The sequence below is a fragment of the Melopsittacus undulatus genome, chromosome 6, assembly GCF_012275295.1.
Source record: "Melopsittacus undulatus isolate bMelUnd1 chromosome 6, bMelUnd1.mat.Z, whole genome shotgun sequence".
NCBI classification, from domain to species: Eukaryota; Metazoa; Chordata; class Aves; order Psittaciformes; family Psittaculidae; genus Melopsittacus; species Melopsittacus undulatus.
The window spans coordinates 71,775,371-71,797,940 of record NC_047532.1 but is presented as its reverse complement, the minus strand read 5'-3'; the positions used below and the strand labels follow the sequence as shown (position 1 = coordinate 71,797,940).

General features: G+C 36.3%; 1 protein-coding gene across 3 annotated transcripts in view; it reads right to left on the bottom strand.

Annotated features, from left to right (window-relative positions):
* Positions 1-22,570, bottom strand: part of EVI5 (ecotropic viral integration site 5) — a 78,984-nt gene that overhangs the window by 33,949 nt on the left and 22,465 nt on the right. Inside the window, exons 8-17 of one of the 3 annotated variants that reach the window (XM_031053092.2) lie at positions 22,257-22,346; positions 22,046-22,143; positions 20,547-20,607; positions 18,679-18,732; positions 16,273-16,305; positions 15,572-15,718; positions 8,314-8,448; positions 5,622-5,762; positions 4,950-5,108; positions 3,156-3,302 (exon numbers count right to left, since the gene is read on the bottom strand). In XM_031053092.2, coding sequence (XP_030908952.1) covers positions 3,156-3,302; positions 4,950-5,108; positions 5,622-5,762; positions 8,314-8,448; positions 15,572-15,718; positions 16,273-16,305; positions 18,679-18,732; positions 20,547-20,607; positions 22,046-22,143; positions 22,257-22,346 — 1,065 coding nt within the window. The remainder of the gene's footprint in view (positions 1-3,155; positions 3,303-4,949; positions 5,109-5,621; positions 5,763-8,313; positions 8,449-15,571; positions 15,719-16,272; positions 16,306-18,678; positions 18,733-20,546; positions 20,608-22,045; positions 22,144-22,256; positions 22,347-22,570) is intronic. The other 2 variants (XM_031053093.2, XM_031053094.2) reach the window with 2 other exon arrangements.

Genomic DNA, 22,570 nt, shown 5'->3' with positions numbered 1-22,570 from the left:
CACCTGAAAGACTACTGGAACTTTCATCATCAGTTTCGAATACAAAGTTGTTGTATAAGTAACATGAAATAGCTTTATTTCAGTTGTTTACTTGGCAGTACTGCCTTTTAAATTCAACCTACCTGCTATTATCTGTATTGCAAGCCAAATCTAAGTTGGTAGCAACACTATTTAGCAAAGTTATAGACACTGAATTTACTTCTGGAAGGACTGTAGGTATGACAAGTCTGCTGTTACTGCTGGAAGCTAGCCTTCACATTTTTAACATATGCCTTACACAGCAGCCATAGGATACTGGTTCCTTGTACACCAAATTAGTACAAAAAAACCACCCAAAACAGTAATGGTTTGGCCTTGATAAGAATGTTTCTCTCTCCATATTAAACATCAGCTTCTATTTTTTAATTTCAATTCACTTCAACATTAAAATCTCATTTTCCTGACACAGTGAAACAACCTTAAACAATCCCAAGCAAGAATTTCCTTCTTTTATTGTGGTACAGGAATAGTCTCTTCAGAAATAAGAATCTAAAATAGTCTCTTCAGAAAAAAGAATAAGTGAAAGCACTTAGCATGAATGTTAGATTAAGCTAAAAGGCATGATTTCAGTAGTTTGAATGTGCAATGACAGAATGACAATCCTTACAAATCAACTGCCAAAGGGCAATGGTTTTTTATTTCCTTTAATTTTTCACTTGACTGTATATCATAGAGTTTGAAATTGAAAAGTTTTTTGTAAGTTTGAAACAGCAAGAGGAAACTCAATACAAAGTTATGTCCTATTTAAGGAGCAAGAGAACATGTAAACTTGTAAACATGGCTTAATTTTTTTGATGACAGCATTCTTATTAAATCTGTACATTACTGAATTGGCTGTATAAAAGAGAGTCAAATCACAGTGACAGTTCACAACAAATGTCAGGGATAGTGGGAAATTGGAACATGAAAGGAAACTACACTGAAGAAAGGTAGCTTCCATCAAGTTAAGTTTGAGCATTTTTCAATGCAGTTGGCAGAAAATACTTGTGCATTTATTTATACAGTACAAGAGTCTATATGGTCTTATACTAAGCCTCATCCCAAGAAGTCACAGTCTGGCTCACAGCTAAACACTAGAGCTCTAGGTAATTTATACGTAAATTGGTAATATGTCTTTTTATATCATAAGCATCCACTTGGAAAACAATTTCAACTGTATTCTTTTTCCTGTTGGTGACTGCAAAACAAGTTTCAGGATCTAATGTTAGTGTAAGTCAGTATCACTACTTCACCAGCTATTGACCACTACTACTTTAGGAAAATCTCTGAAGAATATGGCTGGTGCTCTGTCTACTACTATCACACTTTTCTCTAAGCCATGGTAGGACATAACTTTCCAAGCAAATTATCTCAGTGAGATTAGTCATTAGTCAGCTTAAAGACGTATTACTCTTTTTAATCAACATTAAAACTTCTGAATACTGACTACATCCTCTTCATCTCTTAATTAGTGAGTGCCTTCAGTATCAAAAAGCAATAAAGGTTATGTGTTATATGAAAAAACATGTCAGCAAGGCAGTGAAATAATGGAGAAAAAAATCAAAAGGAATAATCTCATTTTTTTTTTAAATAAGGCACTTAGGAAACCAGTGATTATTGTAAACATAAACCAGCCATCAGAAATTATTTCTTCTAGTTAAAATTCAGTTTCTTGTTTCCTAAACAAGATGTGGAGTTTGAAGACTCAGAATTTAAATGCTTTAAATTCAGGTTCCACTGAAAACAAATGGATCTGGCAAGACAGCAAGGAAAATGAAAACCTAACGAAAACTGGAATACCCGAGTACATCTCAGTTATTTAATGTTCTTAAGTTTCTTAAAAATTGAACTGAACAACAAAAAAAAATCAGAAGTGTGATACTATAGCAAATCTATGGGAATTAATAAGACTGTCATTTCATCTTCATGCTAGGTGACAGTGATAAACCACTCAAGCTATGGTCTTGATTTATACTGCCCACAGAAAACTTTGATGGAATAGCAGCTAATGTAGTCTTTGGGGCATATACGTGTGTTACAAGCAGAATGTATGTATATTGGATAGAACTGAGAAACAAACATTCAACCAATAACAGTGTTCTGCATGGATAAGAGTAGGAACAAGTAGTGCACATACAAAAGTTTTGTTATCATTAAAGACAAAACTAAGATGTGATTATGAACAGCAAATTATATAACATCTGCTCTCAAGTTGCCAACTGACAACCAGTTTAATAAATAGTATTCTAATTGTTCATTTCATACTACAGTACTGTTTAACATACAAGTATCTTCTTTAGAAATTACTGATTGTTCAGCACTAGCTAATTTCATAAAAGACTAATCACACATCTTTTCGATGTAAGTATAAAGTTGTTTTAATGTCTCTAGCAAATATTTTAACTATAGTGATTTGTTAACTAATACTTGTAAATTCAGTAGCAATTTCAGGAATATTTTCAACCAAGAGACAAAAAGCTTAAGACTTATCTTTTATTTCCTGTCTACATTATGTGTGCACAAGTTAAAGACGTAAGTTATTAGTAAATGGTTATGGATTTAGTTACAAAAAATAATTAAATCTGAGATTCAAACACCAGAGTGGGCTCTTTTGTGCATTGGCAGTAGTAAAACCAGCTTTTGCCCAGTGCTTTTCGGCTCTCCCCTTAAAGTCCAGTTACTATTAGGCAATGAGTAGTGTAACACTCCCTCCTGTAGACTTCTCCATTCAAATACTACTTGTACTCCCTTTCTCTGAAGCTAAACTAATTCTGCAGTAACAGTCAGTGTTGAAGTAACAAACCTCTTCTGTCAGTAAAGACAATCAGAGTCCACAGTTACCAGAATCTGCTGGGGAAAAGTGCCTTTTTATAAGTTATACACAGACACTCTTCTGAGTAGAACCTCACTTTAAAACCTATCTTTCTGGGACCACAAAGAAGTAGCTCTGTCAAAACCTCAAGTGATTTTTGTGAGACAGTAAATTCAATACGATATTGTTGAATGAGTTAAGAGAAGTTTTGGGTTTGTGATCTCTACTCTATGAAGACAATTCTATCCAACAACAGCAGACAAGACTAAAAAGTACATATACATTAGCACACAAATAGTCAACATTGTGAATAAATATTGTTTACCTTGCATTCAATCTCTGCCTGTCTACGTTTTGCTTCATTCAGCTGAGCAAGCAGTCCTTTGTTCTGTGCAGAAAGATACTGTACCTTCCCTTGTAGGTTGGTAACCTCTTGCTCTGCCCTTCTTAAGTGGTTACTATTGATCTGATTCTTAAATTTATGACAAGAAAGGGAAAGAAAATGCATGTTAAGGAAAGACCTTTGACATTAACTCCTTGAAGTCTGAAAGAATGACTCGTAGATCACTTACTATAAAAAACTTTTGATGAAAAGGTATTCAGAATTTTCTAAATGCAATCAGAAAACTTTGCATGACATTTGGTTTGACCACGACATTCAAAGTGTTCTTAAACAACAGATGACTCATTGTAAGAGCATTACTGCAAAGCTCCTGTACTTGTTTTTCCCAATCTCTTACTTAGATACAGCAAAGATTTTGTGAGCTTTTCTCCCAACTATGGGAAGAAGCTGACACATCAAAGAAGCATCAGGTATGTTAGAAATACTATGTGTACATTTCTTTCCAGTGAATTCCTGAAAGTAATGTGGCACCTTAATTGAGATCACTGCATTAGTACAAGTCACAACATTTTTACATTAAACTGTACACAGACCAATAAATTAAAAAGAAAACCAATTCACTTCTGTCAGATGACAGCTGAATAGCATAAATATATACAAAGACTCGATGCATAAACACTGAAATGAGAAGTATCTAGAGGTGTTGTGATATATAATCCAGACAGCAGGATACATATGCCCCCTACTGACTAAAACAAACAGATGGGGAAAAAGTAACAAAAGCCCACATTTACCATAGTGAAATAGTATTCACACTGCAAGTAAAATTTTTAAAGGTCAGAGAAAACTTTTATCCGGTTGCTATAAAGAAAGTAGTGCCACTGTCAGAAATGAGCCACTGTGTTCCCTGCAGTTAGCTCATCTCTCTAGCACACCCTTACATGCTTTCCTAATTTCTGGGATTGCTGAAGCTTGCCAAGTACAGCTTTTGCTTGTTTAGCCTTTTCAATGCACAGACTCCTTCAAGTAACAGCTACATTGAGCAGCTATTTCATGGGAAGGTTTCGCAAAAGCCTGTTACAAAACCCTTATCAACTGCACATTATGCTTATTGATTCACTTGACAGTTCACTAATATGATATGAAGTCACCAATTTTAAAACACTTTCATTACTTAACAACCTATTCCTTAGTTACTTTTTTGGCAGACAAGTTATTTTTGTCTGATCTGTACAAATCTCAGCAATAATGAATCATGCTTTTCTTTTCTGGCACATGAAAGGTAAAGCTTCTGCTAAAAACCCCCTGTCAATGTACACCTATTTTGTTGTGAGTCCAGAGTTTAATAACCAGATTCATCACCTCAGTATATAACCCACCATGGGCAATTTCATCAGAAGAAAGAAAATACTGCCCTTTGAAGAATTAGAATTACTGTTATCAGCATAATCAGGTTTGTGAAATTTAAGACACCTTAGATGCACTTTTGTTGTTATACCAGTTACAATTTAATGAACTGTGATTCTCACACATTTACAGATTCTACCAAATAATCCAAATAAGAAATTCAGGAAATCCTGGAAAAGACTAAATAAAAGACATTAAAATAAGTTAGATTGTATGTACTATTCTCCTTCCTAGTCTAAAGGCATTAAAAAGCACATTTTGGAATTAAAGTTATACCTGCAGATGATAAAGATTATCAGATCTCTATCATTTGACACCAATTTGCCAGCATTCAGCTCCATTCATACATGCTAGTGTTCAGTAACATACCTGTGTTTCCATCTCCATCATTCTTTGTTTGGTCTCTTTCAGTTCAGCCTGAGTTTCTGCTTCTCTCAATCGGACTGTCATCAACTCATCCTGTAGCTCATTCACTGTGTTTTTTCTGGGAGGATCTTTCCATCTTCCAGTGGTACGAGCTAGATGACGCTGAAAAAAACAGCATGCCATTGCTGACAATGCCTGATCATTCCTGGAGTCCCCTTATTTCATTTAAGATCTCAGAGTTTCACAGGACAAGTTACCATAGTGCTTTTGTTTGTCTTAAAATCTAGAAACCCATGGAAACTTACTAGCTTTAAGAACAGACAAAAAACTGAAGGCAGTCATCCACAACTACAATAAGAAAGTAAATCGCAGGAATATCCTGAGACTTTTGCCTCTTTCTAGCCTTTAATATTTAGTGAAATGGTACTGTTCAAGTACTGCCTTTCTACCAGAACAACTAAATGGCAGCACAGGCTCTCTGACATCTAGAACAACAAGGAACCAATTCCTAACATACTTTTGAAGTAAAGTTTCTTGTGGCAGCTGCATCTAAAGATTTTCTCACCTCAGCAGCTTGATCTGCAATCACTAGTTTCTATTTGATCTCTACATCTCAAACTTATGCTTATCATTCATTGAAAATAAAAATTGTTCAAAGTGTATTGCTACACATACCTGCCAGTGTTCCTCCAAATCTTTGACTTGCTGCCTTAGTTCTTTGAGACCCATCAGAGCTTCTGCTTCTCTTAATTTTACTGCAATCAGTTCTTCTTGTAGTCTAGCAATGTTTTCCTCATCAGGGAGAGAGCTGTTCCTCTGCAACAAGGACCACCCTCTTAAATATATATTTGAACAGATTTGTGCTTAGCAAGACCCACACCAAAGTTATAAACAAGGAATAATAACTCTTCTGACTAGCCAAACTTGCTTAATTACACATCCTCTGCAAAATAAAAGCCTTCAAAAATCTAAGTTTCTGGATATAGCAAGGGTATACAAGTATCTTCCACCAGCCAACTACAGAAAAAAAAGTTGGCAAGATAGTTTTAGGTATTCTGACTTCCAGATTTCCCAGAATGGTATCCCTAACAGAGCAGTACTTACACTATTTCGCATATGGCAGCTAAAATATGGAAAAAAATCTGAAAGATTTTGAGCTACTTGATAAAATTAAAGAAATTCAGAACTAAAATTACACCTTTAGAGTTATAACTTTCATTTAGACTTGGAGGAAATCTATTTTTTGGGAAGCCATCTGCCTTTGTAAAGGAGAAAAGATATATTGACAACAGAACCATCCATTAATACGGATAAACAACAATCAGTCAAGAAAAGGTATTACAGATGAAAGTGCATGGATGTTTACAAAAACACACAAGGAAAAAGTAGAAAGACTAAAGAAAGCTAAACAGAAAACAGGAAAACACAAGGCAGGAGTGACAAGGGTAAAGTAAAACAGTGATGAAAGTGCAACAATGAAAGTCTGGGAAAAACCAGGGGGAATAAAAGGGACACAGTCTGCCTAACTACCATAGCCCTACATCACATCATTGGTCACCAAACACTAGAAGTGTGCTTCATCCCTTTCTACTGTATTTCTCAGTAGTAATTTTCGGCAAAATGAAGTATGTATGTATATATGTAACGCTGTGACAGTTGCCAGGTCTTCTTGAGGGTCAAGAGCAAAGTGCATTATTAACATTAATGGAACACAGCACAAGAACCATTTATGTGTATCTCAGTGTTTCAAAATCATCTTCCTTATGAGGAGAGGCTGAGGGAGCTGGGTCTCTTTAACTTGGAGGAGACTGAGGGGTGACCTCATCCGTGTTTACAAATATGTAAAGGGTGGGTGTCAGGATGATGGAGCTAGGTTTTCTTCAGTGATATCCAGTGAGGGGACAAGGGGCAACAGGGGTAAACTGGAGCATAGGAGGTTCCATGTGAACATCAGGAAGAGCTTCTTTACTATGAGAGTGACAGAGCACTGGAACAGGTTGCCCAGGGGGGTTGTGGAGTCTCCTGCATTGGAGATATTCAAGGACTGCCTGGACAAGTTCCTGTGTGATGTACTCTAGGTTACCCTGCTCTTGCAGGGGGGTTGGACTAGATGATCTTTCAAGGTCACTTCCAAACCTCGGGATTCTGTGATTCTATTGGCAAATACAGGAAATAATAGGCTGTGCCTCTGACTGTTCACATCACTGATAGTATAGCCATGCAGGTCTTGAGTAACAGAGCAGAATCTTCCCAGGTTACATGACACATCACTAAATGAGTGGTAAAGAGCTGTATTTGTAGGAATGTCAGGGAGTTAACTTAGGTCACTTTCTCATGTGCCCAAGTTCATTATGACAGACTGTTACTACTGTGCATCTGTGTTTATCTGCTACACTGGAATTTCACTCACTGCTCCAGTTTCTGCTTCACATTCAAGTTTTTGATGTATGCTATCTTCATGTTGATAAAGGCTAAGTGAAGAAGTAGTCTCTTTCTGAACTTGGAAAAATAAGTTAGCTACCCAATTCTTATCAATGGTCAGTACAGTAAAAACTAACAGACTGTTAGCATACCAGACTCATATCAAGCACCTCAGATATAAAAAGAAAAATCTTTATTCCAGTGGGTTAATCTAATTACCTAGTAAGTTCTGGCCACACTGCCGAGTATACAGCTCTAAAATTTCCATGAGGAAACAACTTCCAAGGCCAGTACAACAGGACCTGAAAACCATGCTTTATGTTGGGTCAGTGTCCTGAGTTCAGTCAGTTAGTGGGTTTTTTATTTCCATTTCTTCTATTTAATTTTGCATGCAAGTTTTTCTTCAAAGACAAGTAAACATTTGACAGTCAGTTTGAGTACAGCTTGAACTCTGGCATCAGTATGTCACAAGCTGGGATGGCACACAAAAAGCAGTAGAGATTTTGATATTAAACAGTGGAGGTGTTCTTTCCCTGCCCATAATGGAGCAAAGTGAGAAATACGCAAGAACTGGGAATGCTGAACTCTTGCCTCCTCCCCTCCCAAACTATTTATTTTCACATCACCTCAATGGTCACTCTGAGCCTACTGCTCTTGTTGCAAGATAAAACTGAGGCAATTGATTTTTTCTGCAAAACTCCAGCAGAATCCAAGTTTTGCACTGCAGTGGACTTCAGAAACAGAAGAAAAGTGATCTGCTCTTCACAAACCTTTCCAAGTGCAGACAGATCACAGTTTCATAGTTTTTTTGCTAAGTTAACTTCAGGTTTTAAAAGTCATGAAAACATAGAAGAGAAGATTTAAGAACACAGTAATGCAAAGAATTACAAGGACCTGTATTCTCTTGCTGGTGTTATTTTATATAGGGGGTCCTGGTTTGATTTACCTTTTCCATCTCTAGAACTTTATCTTGCATCTCCTTCAGGGCACAATGGGATTCTGCTTCACTCAGCCTGGCTTGGACCAACTCTTTTTCCAGCTGTAGCACAAAGTCTTCACTGTATTGTGAACTGCATTTATGCTACAAAGTTTGCAGAAATATGTTTAGTATGAAGCACAGATGATTTGAAAGGGGTTTTATTTGCCAGGTTCAAATGTTTAACATTAGGAATACTAGCTTAAGATCAACAGAAGTGCTTACCTTATGCAAGCCTATTAACATGTCCTTCCAGACTGCTAACTAAGAACTGTAATGCTGTGCCTCTAGCAACTGCACCTCAACACAGCCAAATGTGTAAAACCAAACTGAGACTCTAATTAGCACTGATGAGCAACAATTCACTCTTTGTTACCCAAACTGAAGAATTCTCAAAGGATCTGTGATTATTTTCTTATATGCAAAAAAAGGATGCTTAGGAAAGACTGGCTAATTGCAAGATTAATACGTCTCTTAATCCCTACTCAAACTCTGATTTAAGAGAAGCTTTTAATAACTTGGATTTAAAATAAAGTCATATATGCTTTAATGCACAGTCACTTTGGTTTTCCCTCTTCTTCCAACTCCAACCCTTAGCTCTCATTTCTCACACTATACATATTGCTTCAGAGATTCTCTTCTAAGCAAGTCTTGTGGATTTATGAGAAAAATCCAGGCACAAATAACAGTATAGCTCCTTCTAGACAGGCAGCATAGCCCAAAGCTATAATGAAATTTGGTTCTTTCTATAAGACTTCAAGACTATCCCTGACCAGCTTTGCACAGCCAAATACATACCCTCAGTAATAAAACACCCTTTCCAAACCTCATAGGGGAGGAGGATAAAAAACCAAAAAACTAAAATTACAGTTCTGCACAAGTTAATTCATCATTAACTTATTTCTTGCCTGTTGATTAGCTGGAATTCAAAGTGAAATCTATCCTTTCCCTTGCTAAAGCAAAATTTCATGCAATTGCATCTTTCAATAGATGGATCCAACTGAAGCTGTATTAAGCATTTATATTCAAAAGCCCCACTTGCTCTTTTTAACTACTGACTGAAGGAAGAAGTTATTTTCTTTCTTCCTTGTGCTACTTAAAATGACTTGAGATTCACCACAGATTGTCAGACTTGCTTGACAGGCCATGCCATCCTACAGCACCACTTACATTGAAATCCCCAAAGCACAGATGCCTAGGTAGTGTATCCATATGTACTCTGAAAATTAAGTTTAAAGGGGAATCATTTAGTACATCTTTGGTGCCATTAAATACATTGTGAAGAATATATATATGGTTTCACAGATGGAAGTTTTATTTAATTAACAATACAACTTTAAAATCTATAGAGCAGTTGTTATACTGAAGATACAACTATTTCTTATTTTGTTTGCATGAAGCAATTTAGTTTTCTGCATCTACAAACAGTTGACAAGATTAACAGAAGAGTCTTCAATCCTGTATGCTTCTATTAGGGTATGATATTCCTTGACCTTTAATGCACAAGCCAAAGGCAAACAGGACAAAACAAGGATTTACAGCATGTAACTATACTGTCAAGGAACTGGGTTTTGTTTTTATACTTCTGCACACCACCTAACCCTTTCATCATGACTCAGTAGAACCGAAATTCAAAATCTACACTAATGTTAGTGTTATAATTTGTTGTATTGTTATGTATATGTATGCCTACAGGGAGCTATAACAGAGGGGATTTATACACAGAGGTAGTCTTTAGTGTCATTAAGACTATCCATTTAACTGCTCATTCTACTTAACTGTGCAGTTGAACAAAGTAAAAAGATCAGTGTATTTAATATTAGTTTTTCCTTATGCAATGCTAAGTTAATCCCTCTTCTTTTTAATTTACATACTCTCTTTCCCTAAGCAAGCAGTGGAGGTAGGCCTGATTTGAGTGTAAGAGAAGATGTGTGGATAATACTGATGCATTTCCACAATTGCTTCACATAATCTTTCTTATTCCCTGGCTGTTGGTACAGTTTCATCAGATGATACACATAGCAACCTAAATGGACCCTACGTTTCTTATTCCAGACTCTTACAGAACAAGAGTGCATGCAGTGTTCTTCCCTCAGGTAATAAGTCCTCTTGTACTTCCCAAGAAAGAGAGAGAAAACAGGAGATTTGAAGAGCTGAATACATATTGTTGCAAAATTGGGATGTAAGTTTATTCCAAATAATCTTGGACTACAAAAATTAACTGATATTTGTCAAATTGTAAGTAATGAAAAGTATAAGAAAAGTTACTTATCCAGTTTTAGGTACAAGTCATTACTTCTTTAAATTGGTCTTTAGATTTCACCTGCCTAAGGAATATGCCAGGAGTACTTATCTAACCACAAAAAACTTTAAATGAAGTCTTGATAGGCTGGTACCCCCTCTCCCCCCTCCAAGAAAAAAAAACAGCCAAGATCAAAACTGGTTTAAAAAAAAACAATACTCAAAATATTCAAAGTTATAAGTTGTGATTTTTTTGCTCCTTAAAACACAAAATTTTAGCAATTTAGTATATATAAAGTTAACAAGTTCATAGTCAAAAGAGTGTTTGATAACTAAAGACTGACTTCTTCAGCAAAAGAACTACTTTTAGATATTTTCCTTAAGCCCTAAAATGTTTGACAAAATCCACAATACCAATCCGGATGTCCAGGCACCAGCCAAATATTTTAACCACAGCAACACTGTTTGCCTTGGCTATGTTGAAAAGATGTCTCTTATATAAAGCACTCCAAATGTAGTTCTACAGCCGTTTACTTCTGAAAGAAACAAGTCCTTGCTTTGCTTCACAGAACTGTATTTGTTTTCCTCCAACACTGCTTAAAAATCTTAGTAACATCTCTGAGGCTGACATAACCATTCTAATAATATTTGGCTGATGATAGATTACACATAATTACAGCATGCTTTTCCTGCACTGAGGGCAACTAACAGATGGTTCAGCAGGTGCCCAGCTAACTTTGTTTGCACATGTAAGCGCTAACTTTACTAAATACAGTAGTTTTATTTTCTGCTTTTTGGTTGCAAAACAGAACATAACATAAAAAAAAAAATATATTACAAAATAAAGCAAAGCTTCCATAAGGTTGCATGACTCATTTACAAGCACGCACTACTTTATTATTATTATGCTCTTAATTAATATAAGTCACTGTAGCATGAGTTCCTGAAAAGAAACTATGCATTATGGAGTTGCTGTAACAGTGACCAGATACATGGCTATAAATTACCTTGCAAAATGCATATGCTTCCATCTGAATGTTTAGTCAATTAAAATTCTATCTTCACATAACACACTTGAAGAGCCTATTTAAAAATAAGATGTGAAGCAATTTAGCTTGAACTCTCATTTCTCACATTTGATTTTCAAGCACGCAGACCGATGAACTAGGTAATCATTGAAAATTCGAGTATCATTGGGAAAAATTGAGATCTGTGTTCTGGAGGTGTATTTAATTGGCAGAAATCATTTCTATACAGCCAGCAGAAGCCATCTTTTTCATTTAGGAACAGTAACAGAAAAAGGAAACTTCAGCATGTCATTATTAGGAGCAAGTTTAAACAGGCTTATTATGCTCACCCCTAACTCTTAAATACCATCACTCCTGCATGCCTTAAAAGAAAACTTTCTGTATTCTGTTGAAGTCAGATACAACTTCCTCTATGCAGTTCTTGCTTTACTATAAGTATGAGGAAGAAATCTCCTTTCTCTTAATCTTCTGGCTACCCACCACATCAAGAAGCCTTTGGCAAGTTTCTATATTTAAAGAATATGAAGACAGATTAGTGCCATTCTCTTCAAAACCATTCTGGCAAATATAGAGGTAGCTGAAGCACTGAACACCAAGAGCATTTCAGAATATTTCTATCTTTACAAATATTTTTCCTAGCTATCAATACAAAAAAAAAATTATACAGGTTTTAAAAACCTGTTTTTAAAGGTTTTAAGGTTTTAAATTTAAAAATTAAGAATTTTTAATTACACTAGGTTTAAAAACCTTAGTAAAGAGCAATGCTGTCATAGTGTAAGATCTAAAAGTTTGCATCCAAAGTAAAATTAAGTGTGAAGTCTCTATCCTGAGCCTTACTATCTTCTGCTTTGTTTCCCACCCTCCAAATCACCTTAAATACATTCAGAAATATGTAGAATACATTTGATTACACTTTAACATGTGATTTATCATATGTTCATTAGTACTCTTTTCAGGTTATGTGGGAGAAGTACTATAGCAGAACTTCCCTTTCTTTCACTAAGAAGCAATGATAAGGTGTCCCTGCCCATGGCAGGGGGGTTGGAATTAGATGATCCTTTCCAACCCTAACTATTCTATGATTCCAACTTAAGTAGACTCATCACATTGTAATAAAGTCACTCTGGTTCAACTAAAAACTCCCTACATATATTACAGCACAGGAAAAATTAAAGTTGCATGTAATTTGAGCTTCTGCTGTTGGACTTGAGCGAGAAGAATACTCCTCTACCCATCTCTATTCAGCCTTATGAATAAGTGCTGCTTCTTTATACACACACATCCTATAAGCACTTTCCATACTTACCTTTAAGCCATCCAACCTGTATAATCAAAATATCTATCAAATCTCATAGAGCAGAATTGCTATCAAATCTCAGGACAGAGTAAACCCTAGATAATATCTAAATACAAATGCATAACCTTTTTACAAAGGATGGGTTACCTTTCCTAGACATGCTATGGCTTAGAGAATATTTTTGCTATCAACAAAACAAAACCCCTACTCTTATGTCTCCTGCCTCATGATTTAAAAGTAACAGTGGGTTGATTTTGGGTTGTGGAGATTTTTGGTTGTTGGTTTGGGATTTTTTAAATCACACAGTGTTCAGAAAAGGCAGCCACAAGTATCCTTAAGCAGTTCTTTTCATAGTCCTACTCAGAAATTCAAAGCCAAGCTTTATAGTTTCTATCATGCTGAAACACACAACTCAAGACTGGACAAGATGTAGATTACAAAATACGTAGAATAGATGCTGTACCATAAAGTAATTGCAGATAAACTATGCAGTTCATTTTTTAAGTGCAATCATTTTTGCTAATCATAAATAAAACAAGTAACTGGAGGGAAAATATTAAAGCAAGTATTTTTATGACAAAACTGAAGAGGTATTGCCAAGAGTAAAAAAAGCTGCTGGCACTCAGAAGCAGCAAAGAGATTCATTCATCTGTGTACTCTAAACGCAATGCCAAAATTCGAAACAAATTCACGGATTTCCACTAGGTGGTACCCTACGGGTACGCAGCTGTTTACAGCTGTTGCTCCCGTTTGCGTGCTTGGAAACACACAGTTAAAAGCCTGTTCAATTACAACTGCTAGTAGTGAAGCAGAGTCTGGAGAACTGCTAATTGAAACCATCTTCACACTTTCAGCATGTTGTCTATGTTAATTCAGACGGTGCTCAAAACCAAAATACTATTCCTTATTCTTCAAGATTAGTCATTCCCTAGGCACAAATCCTTTTACAACCATATGGATTTACAGTCTCAGTTCCACCCACAGTCAGACTATTTCCTATAGTCATGTTCACATTTAAGAGAGGGAAAACAATGTTCACGTTTTACTTATTCTTTACTCCTGGAGAACCTGCCCAGCCTGCTGCCCTCACAGCTCCAATCCAGCCAGTTCTGCAATCTGGTTATCTGTAGTTTTGCTCAGGACCAGCTCTGATGCTTAGCCAACCTACCAAGCCTCCCCATCGCTCCTACTTAGTAAGGTCTGCAGCATAATTAAGAGCACTAGCTTTGAAAGTTGTATTAGCCATCAATTAACTAATAGATAAATTTAGCATTTTAGTCTCTTAACTTTTAATTCAGTACAGATAAGTAACACGGATGCTTCCAAAAAACACATTCCTAAAGCACATGTACAACTATAATCAGAAAATAAACACCTGGCTACCCAGTCTACAAACATTTCTCATTTTATTTCACATGACAGTTTACAAAATACATAAAATTTTGTAAATCATAGCTAGAACATCCCCATCTTCCCACTTATAATTTCATGTTCTCTGAAGAAATTGCTAAAGAAAAAGCAGCACTACACATTATAGAGTAACAGCTCATCAATAACCCCTTGCAACTAGTCTACAAAATGTAATTTTTTATATCAAATGCATTAAACAGATAAAATAAGCTATTTCTATAATCTTGCGTTTAAGTTATGATTTCTTTCCAATCTAAGAGTAAATCTCACCTCTGCCTTCCCAGATGAGAGACCAGGGATTGGGTAAGCAGCTGCAGCATGCTAAGCTCTAAAAACTTGTATTTCATACACCTAAAATGCCCAGGGTTTCAGAAAAGTAGTTGGATACCAGTTACTTAAACCAGTATGAGCATACTCACATCAACACTGCTAGTGCACATTTTATCCAGCAAGTGAAGATTGCCAAAACTGCTGTGTCCTGTCCCCGCCCCCCCCACCCCCACCAAGAGAAAATACACAGCACTTTAGAAGTGGCTTAGAGGTAGTTGACTTCAGTCACATAGTTACAGACTGAAAGTCTTGCACATTGTACTACCTAGAACATATAGTACATACAAACACAGGAGAAGTAAGAGCTGCTAAAGGTCATTTTCCTGCTTTATCTGCACATAAACCAACACCTTTTCATAAAGTCCCGTAGTTCCAAACTCAGGGACAACACCCTTCTGCTTATGCAAGCAACTATTTTATGCATGCTAGGAAAAAAAATGTAGGTAAACAGAAGAAACATGGAGGAGACCAGCTTACATGAGAAGCTACATAAAAAGCATTATGAATCAACTCTCAAATTTGAGTAGTCAGAGTGACACAATTTGCAATGGCTAGATTTTTAGCATTAGAACCTACCAAAGGTTTTAGGCGTGGGTTTTTCATTACTATTTCTTTGGTGGTGGTGGATTTTTGGGTACGGTTTTTGTTGTTGTTGAGGTTTTGGCTTGGTGTGTTTGTTTTGTTGTGGGGGCTTTTGTTGCTGTAATTTTAAATTAGTAACTTGCATCTACCCAGGGTTATGAATCTCATCTATCAGTAAGAAAAAGACCAAAATATCAAAATATCAGTCCAATTTGTGTAATTTTAAAAATGCAAATCACAACGAACAAGCATTTACAAGGACAGCACAGAGACCATGTAATGATGAGTGAAAATAAACACAAGTGAAAAAGATGAGATGATGTGCTGCCAGGCTCCTTACCCATTGCTGCTGCTGTTGGAGCTCCCTGATGGTATTCTCAGCTTGCTCCAGTTTAGTAATGGCCTCATCACTCTGCTGTTTGATTGTGGCCAGCTCCCGTTTTACAAGGTAGTTTTCCTCAGCCTCCTGGGCCCTTGTCACTTGTCCCTTAGGACATAATTTATTTTTTTAAGCGATTGAGGACAAATCCAAGACAGACTGCCTTTGTGATGCTTAGCTGCTTATTTCATCAGACTGCTTTTGCAAACAGCATGGAGTACAATTGGTAGAAATTTTAGGACAAGTAGTACTAAACAGCTGCTTTACTACTTCATTACGAAGTTCAGCATCCGTTAAGCAAGCACAATTGTGTACTTGCATTCAAAAAAGTTCCTTTCATGCAATATTACTCAGTTGCACATGCACAGATTTAAGTTCGCAATATTCAAGTGTTAATACAGTCTCAGAGAATCCACTTCTCATAGGAATTTGTATAAAAAAAATTACGTAAGGTTAGGAAAATTATTACAATGTGCAGGTATTGGGTTTATATATTTTTAGTAAATATGAAACAAGTTTCTAGCAAGAGATTAGCTCTATATTTATTCCAAATCAGCAAAGCAGGCATAAAGTAGAGCATGCAAATATGCATGCATCAAAGCAATTTGGGGTTTTTTGAGAGTAGGAAGAGGGTCATACAGTAAAAGACTAAAAGACTATACCTGTATCAATCTATCTGCCAAGGAAGCACTTTCCTACAAAGGAAAAATTCAGATAGGAATAAGGAAAAGAAAAACAAAAAAACAAAGGGGTGATAACAGTGACAAAAAGGGTAAGTGCTGAGAAAAAGAAAATGCCCAAATTCTACCCATTTTCTGTACAAACTGTTTTAGCAAAATTAACAACTTCTCATATAAATTAAGGTAGCAGCCTGAAAGGAAGCAGCCTTTTCTACAATAGCTTTAATACAGTCCCTGCTTACAAAAAGTTCTCAGAGACAGATTTCCATAACACTTCAAATTCACCTACAGGAGACTGAATGTTTAGATCCAAATGGCTGGCTTCCCAATTAACAGAAGTTACACATACAGTATCTGGTATGATCTAGGAGATAGACACAGGGTAGGGTCTGCCCACAATGCAAAAGGAAGGCATAATTTGAGCACAGAGGAATCTCCATTAAGCACTGAGGCATTCATGCAGAACTAAAGCTCCCAAATAGATGAAGCAGGAAAGTTAAATAGCACAAATTGACAGACACAAGTGAAAACTCTGAACTATGACAGCTAATATTCTGGTTTACTGAACTCAATTGAGTAGTTAATAGATTCTCTTTCCTTGCCAAAATTTTTCAAGAAAGAAATTTGCATTGATGCATGCTGACTGACAAGCACTACATCCCATCCCATCCCCCCCCCAAGTTGCATAATTCATTAATTTCTACTCTATCACCCTTGAAAGCACTTAGTTTTCGCTTATTCTACAACAGAACACATCTATTCACAGATTATCTTCATCCTTGGAACTTTTATTAAAATTAAAGTTCAAACTGGTTGATAAGAGCCAATACTTAGAAGTTAAGGCAAGACATTTGTCATTAAGGTACATTCAGGAAATCACAACTGCATCAGACAGGTTATGATGAGGAAAATATATTTTATAATAAAAATAAGTTTCCAACAGAAGAACTGAATGGTTGTGTTTACACTTTATGATCTGCTTTTCAGACGCTGCAATGAGACCTAACATCACAATTTCTTATTAACAGATAAGATTTTCCCATTCTGAAATGTTCCAATTCCAGTCAGAATGGAACTCTCAAAATGAGTTCTGAAATTTTTAATACAGAATGTGCAACAGCACTAGTGTGTGGCAGTTCATCATGGACTTCCTAATTAAAAGCCCCTCTGATTTCAAACCTCTGCAAGTTAAGTGCACAATAGGGATATTTAGTATTACAGATTTGCGAGGAGCATTGAACTGATTCGCTACAGCTTCAAACCTCTTAAGAGTTTACACTTTTCAGTTAATTTTATCAGCACTTCAATAGAAACAAATACGTTTATAAAATTGCATTTCTGGTCACATCTTTCATATGTTCTCATTATGTGCATTTTTACGCACTAAAAATTCAGAAAACAACTAAGTAGAATTTGCCACACGTTGACTGTTTTTCCAAGAAATTGTAGTGGATTTAACACCAGAAGTGACATCTTTTGGTTATGTCACTCTAAATTGAACCTCTACCATTTTCTTCCCTGTGAAACACAAACCACTGTTAGCAACTCACAAGAACATTTCATTTCATTTGATGAAAGATAATTGCTATTCCTGGTTAAGATGGACAAAAATGTTCTCATTCTAGAGCAGGCCAGCTCAGATGAAATCTGTCACATGGAAGCATGATACCAGAATATAAGAGAGGCCACTGGGGAACAATGCCTGCATGCTGGCAATGTAGCAATACCGGTTATCATGCATACTTTTAAAGTCATATCCAGTTACAAAGAAGCCTAACAAAACTCAGCTCCAGACTAAATCTGTGTGAAGTAAAAGATACTGTCCCCACACGGTACCAAGAATTGCTACAAAAATTCAAAACTACATAAAATAAATTTATAGCAGCAGATTTTCTGTACTGAATGTGAACGCTGCAACACCACCCCTCTGTTGCTGTATCTGCTAGTGATGAAGTAATCTGCTTTCATCTCCATGTCTGGTCATTGGTAGGTCTGTCATTTTGCTCCTATGTAAAAACACCCAGCAAGGTCAAAATTGAGGATTCTCTCGCAATAACCTTTTCCACCCAAGCAGTCCACTACTTCATGTAGTCTTCTGGACTTTAAACAGATGCTTCTAATTCAGAAAGAAAACAGTACAACAGAAGTTGGATATGTCAAAATGTTTGATTTCATATTCACTATGAGTCAGACTTAACAAATGCACACATTTACAAGCAGTGACCCTAACTGTTTCATTATTGTCATGCTGTTTGGCTAAGCACTGTTAGTAAACACCATAGATTAGCAGAAAACAGTAAATTCTGAGATTTCAATTTCATATAATAAAATGGCCATGAATGTAAGTATAAATTAACACAGGTTCAATCTAACCACTGACATACTTACTTTTTCTAGTGTTTCAATGCGCTGCTTCAAGAGTCTATTTTCAGTTCGCAGCCTCTGGAAGGTAAATAGTTCAGAACTATATTTCTCAGGTTATGAATTAAAAGCCTGATAAAAGCCAAGCAAGCTAAAAACATTATCATGTCACATCTATGAAAATTAATATAAATACAAAAATAGTGACCTTCCTACAGCAAAGGTGAGATCAAGTCTTATGTTACACAAAAGTATCTGTGTTGTATTAGATGAAAGTAGCATGTCTGCAGGTTAACCATAGAGCTTAACCACATATTAGACTGGACAGTCTCCTCTACCTGAACAGAGTCAGACATGCTTGTCGCAGGTGAGGGACGTGGAAGTGCCCTCCCTGCACTAGAACAGGCTAATGAGGCAGCTACAAGGTTTTATTCCTCTTCCTCTCAATAATTTACGTTAAATTGTATCACAGTATTTCTTTTCATCTGTAAGATTATTCTGAAAATTATTTACCTCAGATGCCCCAGAAATAAGAATTGTACTGAACTGCACATTTTACTGGTGCATTTCCTCTAAATTTTAGCAGTCAGCATTCACATAGAAGAGATCTGTACGTATCCCTTAGAGTCATGGATATCAGTTCAGTAATACTTTACCCTGCCAAGCTAAAAGGCAGACTCAACGTACTTGTTTTCCCATCTCCCTAACACAGTAGAGCTTCTTAGCAGAAGACAGTGAATGATTTACATAAGATTTATATAAGAAGGGCCTAGAAACAGACAGCTTTTGGTTGCTGGGTTTGGTTGGTTGGGGTTTGGTTTTGTTTGGGTAGGGTTTTTTTGGTTTTGAGATTGGGGGAAACAAGGAAGGATTTGAAATAAGTTAAAAAATTAGAATCTAGAGTTAAAGTTCTCTTTCATATGATATTATTCTGTCCTGTTCTGCAGAGGGCCATCATCTGAGTCCTGCAAATCTGATTGCAGATGCCATTACCAGATCCTAATGCTGCCAACTGCCTCAGTGCCTGTTGAAACAGTAACTGCCTGAAAAAGCCTGGAACACTTTTGTGCTTCCCGGTACATGTTACTGAATTGTGAACCCGTGCCTCAGAAACTGGTACTGAAAGGCAAAATGACTAGCAGTGGACAGGAAGAAGTAATCTCTGCCTCTCTCCCTCCACTAAGCTTTATATACTGTACTTGACTATCATTTCTCTCGCTGCCTTTTCTCACGGAACTGGCTGAAAACATGACACATGGAAGGAAATCCAGATCAAACACTATGCTGTGAATAAAAAAAAAACAGTGATAAAAAAGGGGGGAAAGTGGCAAATGCTTATTTATAACAGAAAGGCAAAAATATGAAGTGATTAAGTATACACAGGAAGTAGGTCAGTTCATAGAAGGGAAATAAACTTCACCCACAGGGTGGTTTTTTTCCCCACGTGGTGTATCAATTGCAGAAGCTCCAAAAGAAAAGGTGACTGCAGACAGAAAACACAATCTTGGGTCCAATGTGTAAGAAAAAAATCAAGATCTCAAAATAAAACTCTCTTATTTTGTGTTTTACAAACCTCCTGTGTGGGTGACCTACACCTAAACCATCATATTTGGAACCACTGATAAATGAGGACATCTGTAACCAAGATTTAAGCAGCAGATAATAATGAAAAAATGAATACAGCAGATCTTCATCAAAGATATCTCTTTAAATGTCTGCCAGAAGTCTCAGTAATTTCACTCTAAGTGTCCTTTATGAACAGACACCCCACCCACAAGTGTTAAAAGAATCTGGAGACCTCAATTACATGCCCTGCCACACATACCAATCAGATATATAAGTCCACATCTAGGAATTTAACTGATCCACAACTAAATTTGTTGAGGCTCTCTTACTTTAATTTCAACTTGCTCTTCCATTTCTTTTGTCTTTATTGTAGTGTATTCCTTTTCTAACCTAAAAATTAGAAACAGTAAATTATGATTAGAAATAGTGTGGGTAACTTACTTGTTGGTATGATACCAAACAACCAAGAGTAGAACAGAGATACAGATTATTGATATTTCCTCCGTTTAAGTGGCCACTTGAAATGCACTCCCATAAATATTTAGTCTGGACATTATATTTAAACATAAAGACTTTGTAGGTATGAACAGACTCCGAATGGGCACTCTGAAGTGCAGGTGCGTCTCATACACATTTATAGCAGCAATGACTTGGAGCTACTCTGTAAAAACCACTCACTGTAACTATACAATAATTAATTCAATATATTCTGCCAAAGAAAACAGCTTGGAAAGCATTGAAGACAAGAAGATGCAAAGATATTTGAGACAAATATCTTAAACATGTAAAATAATTTTGGCCCCTCTCCAGCAAACTACAGAATTGTCCCAGCTGAAAAAGGTGGCTACAAGAAAAAACAAGATAAGGTCAACAATGCCTCTACAGAGGGCAGCCAAGGAAGTTTAGTCTGGAATGGTAGGATCTTAAACTCTATACACTTCTGTGGACTTTCAGAGAAAGTGTTTTTCCTGAAAGCTTTGTTACTAATTCTGTTTTAGAGAAGACTGCTCACTTTATAGGTCGCTGACAGGACTGGCAAATTCAACTCGAAAGACCCCAGCACAATCTGAAGTGCAAGAGCACTAACTGCACAAGAAATTACAACCAACTGGAGGATTGTCAAACTTAATCATAGAAAAGCATAGTATGTGCAGCTTTGTCTTATCAAAACATAGTTTACCAAAGGCAGGAAAGAGAAGACATGCAACTGACCTTAAAAAATTAGTATTATGCTCAGGATTTCAAACCCCAAATGAAAGTTGTTTTACAAGTGTCAATAGTATTACAAGTTGCATCTATTTATATTTTAAACAGCACGACCATACACGTGCTCTTCAGCACTGTGAATACTTTTGCAGTTCCTGAGAACACAAGTCTTAAGAATTTAGACCATATCTTAAAGTTTTACCTCCTTTCCCTACTTCGTCTTCCAAAAAAAAACCAAAAAAAAACCCAAACCCCAAACCATCCTCACCCCCAAAAAACCACACTCGCACACCCCCATGCCCCCCAGCTTTTTCTATTCATATCATGTTCACAGAAGTGCTGTAATTTCCCGTAACTTGCAAGTTTCTTTTCAGGCTACTTCATAAATGTGATATAACTCTATTGTATATAAGAAAAAAGCAAATACTGCTTTAGAAGAATTTTCTTGCAGACAGAGCTTCAGTTTTAACTTCTTATCACACACCAAAAAACTTAAAGATGGCAAATGCAAAAGGAAATAGTGAATAACACATTACTGAACAAGTTTAAAATGTTTTTTAAAGATAAACAAACAGCAGTTCTTAGCAACAGTAAAATCCATTTCTCAAAATGTTATACCTACTTTTTCATCTTTTTTGCATTGTATTTGACTTGGTAAGATGCTTGGATTAATTTGTCTGGACCACTGTCAAACTGATGTGGAATGACCTTTTGAAAATGCTAAAAGCAATCAGAGCACAAGATAACATACAATTAGTAGCTGGGAGGAAATATACACACACTCACATTACACATTTCAGACACCTCTAGCAATTATTATAACCTTAATTTACCTGTAACATTCCTTCCATGTCAAGTTGCAGTAACTCTGCTTGATTCATCTGAAGTACTGCTAAACCTACTCGAAATACTATCTCTAAACCCTGAAAACAGAAGTTAAGAAATATCCAGCAGTTATTCATGGCATCATCAACAGTACAGAACAATTCTACTGTTCACTAATGTTGCCAATCTCATCCAGTTTCTCAAACAAACAAAAGGGTACAATACAGTTAAACTATTTAAACAGATAAAAGAAAACATCTTGCCCATATACACTTTTACATTCTGGAGTGTAAGCGGAAAGGAGTCACCTTTGATTTAGTAT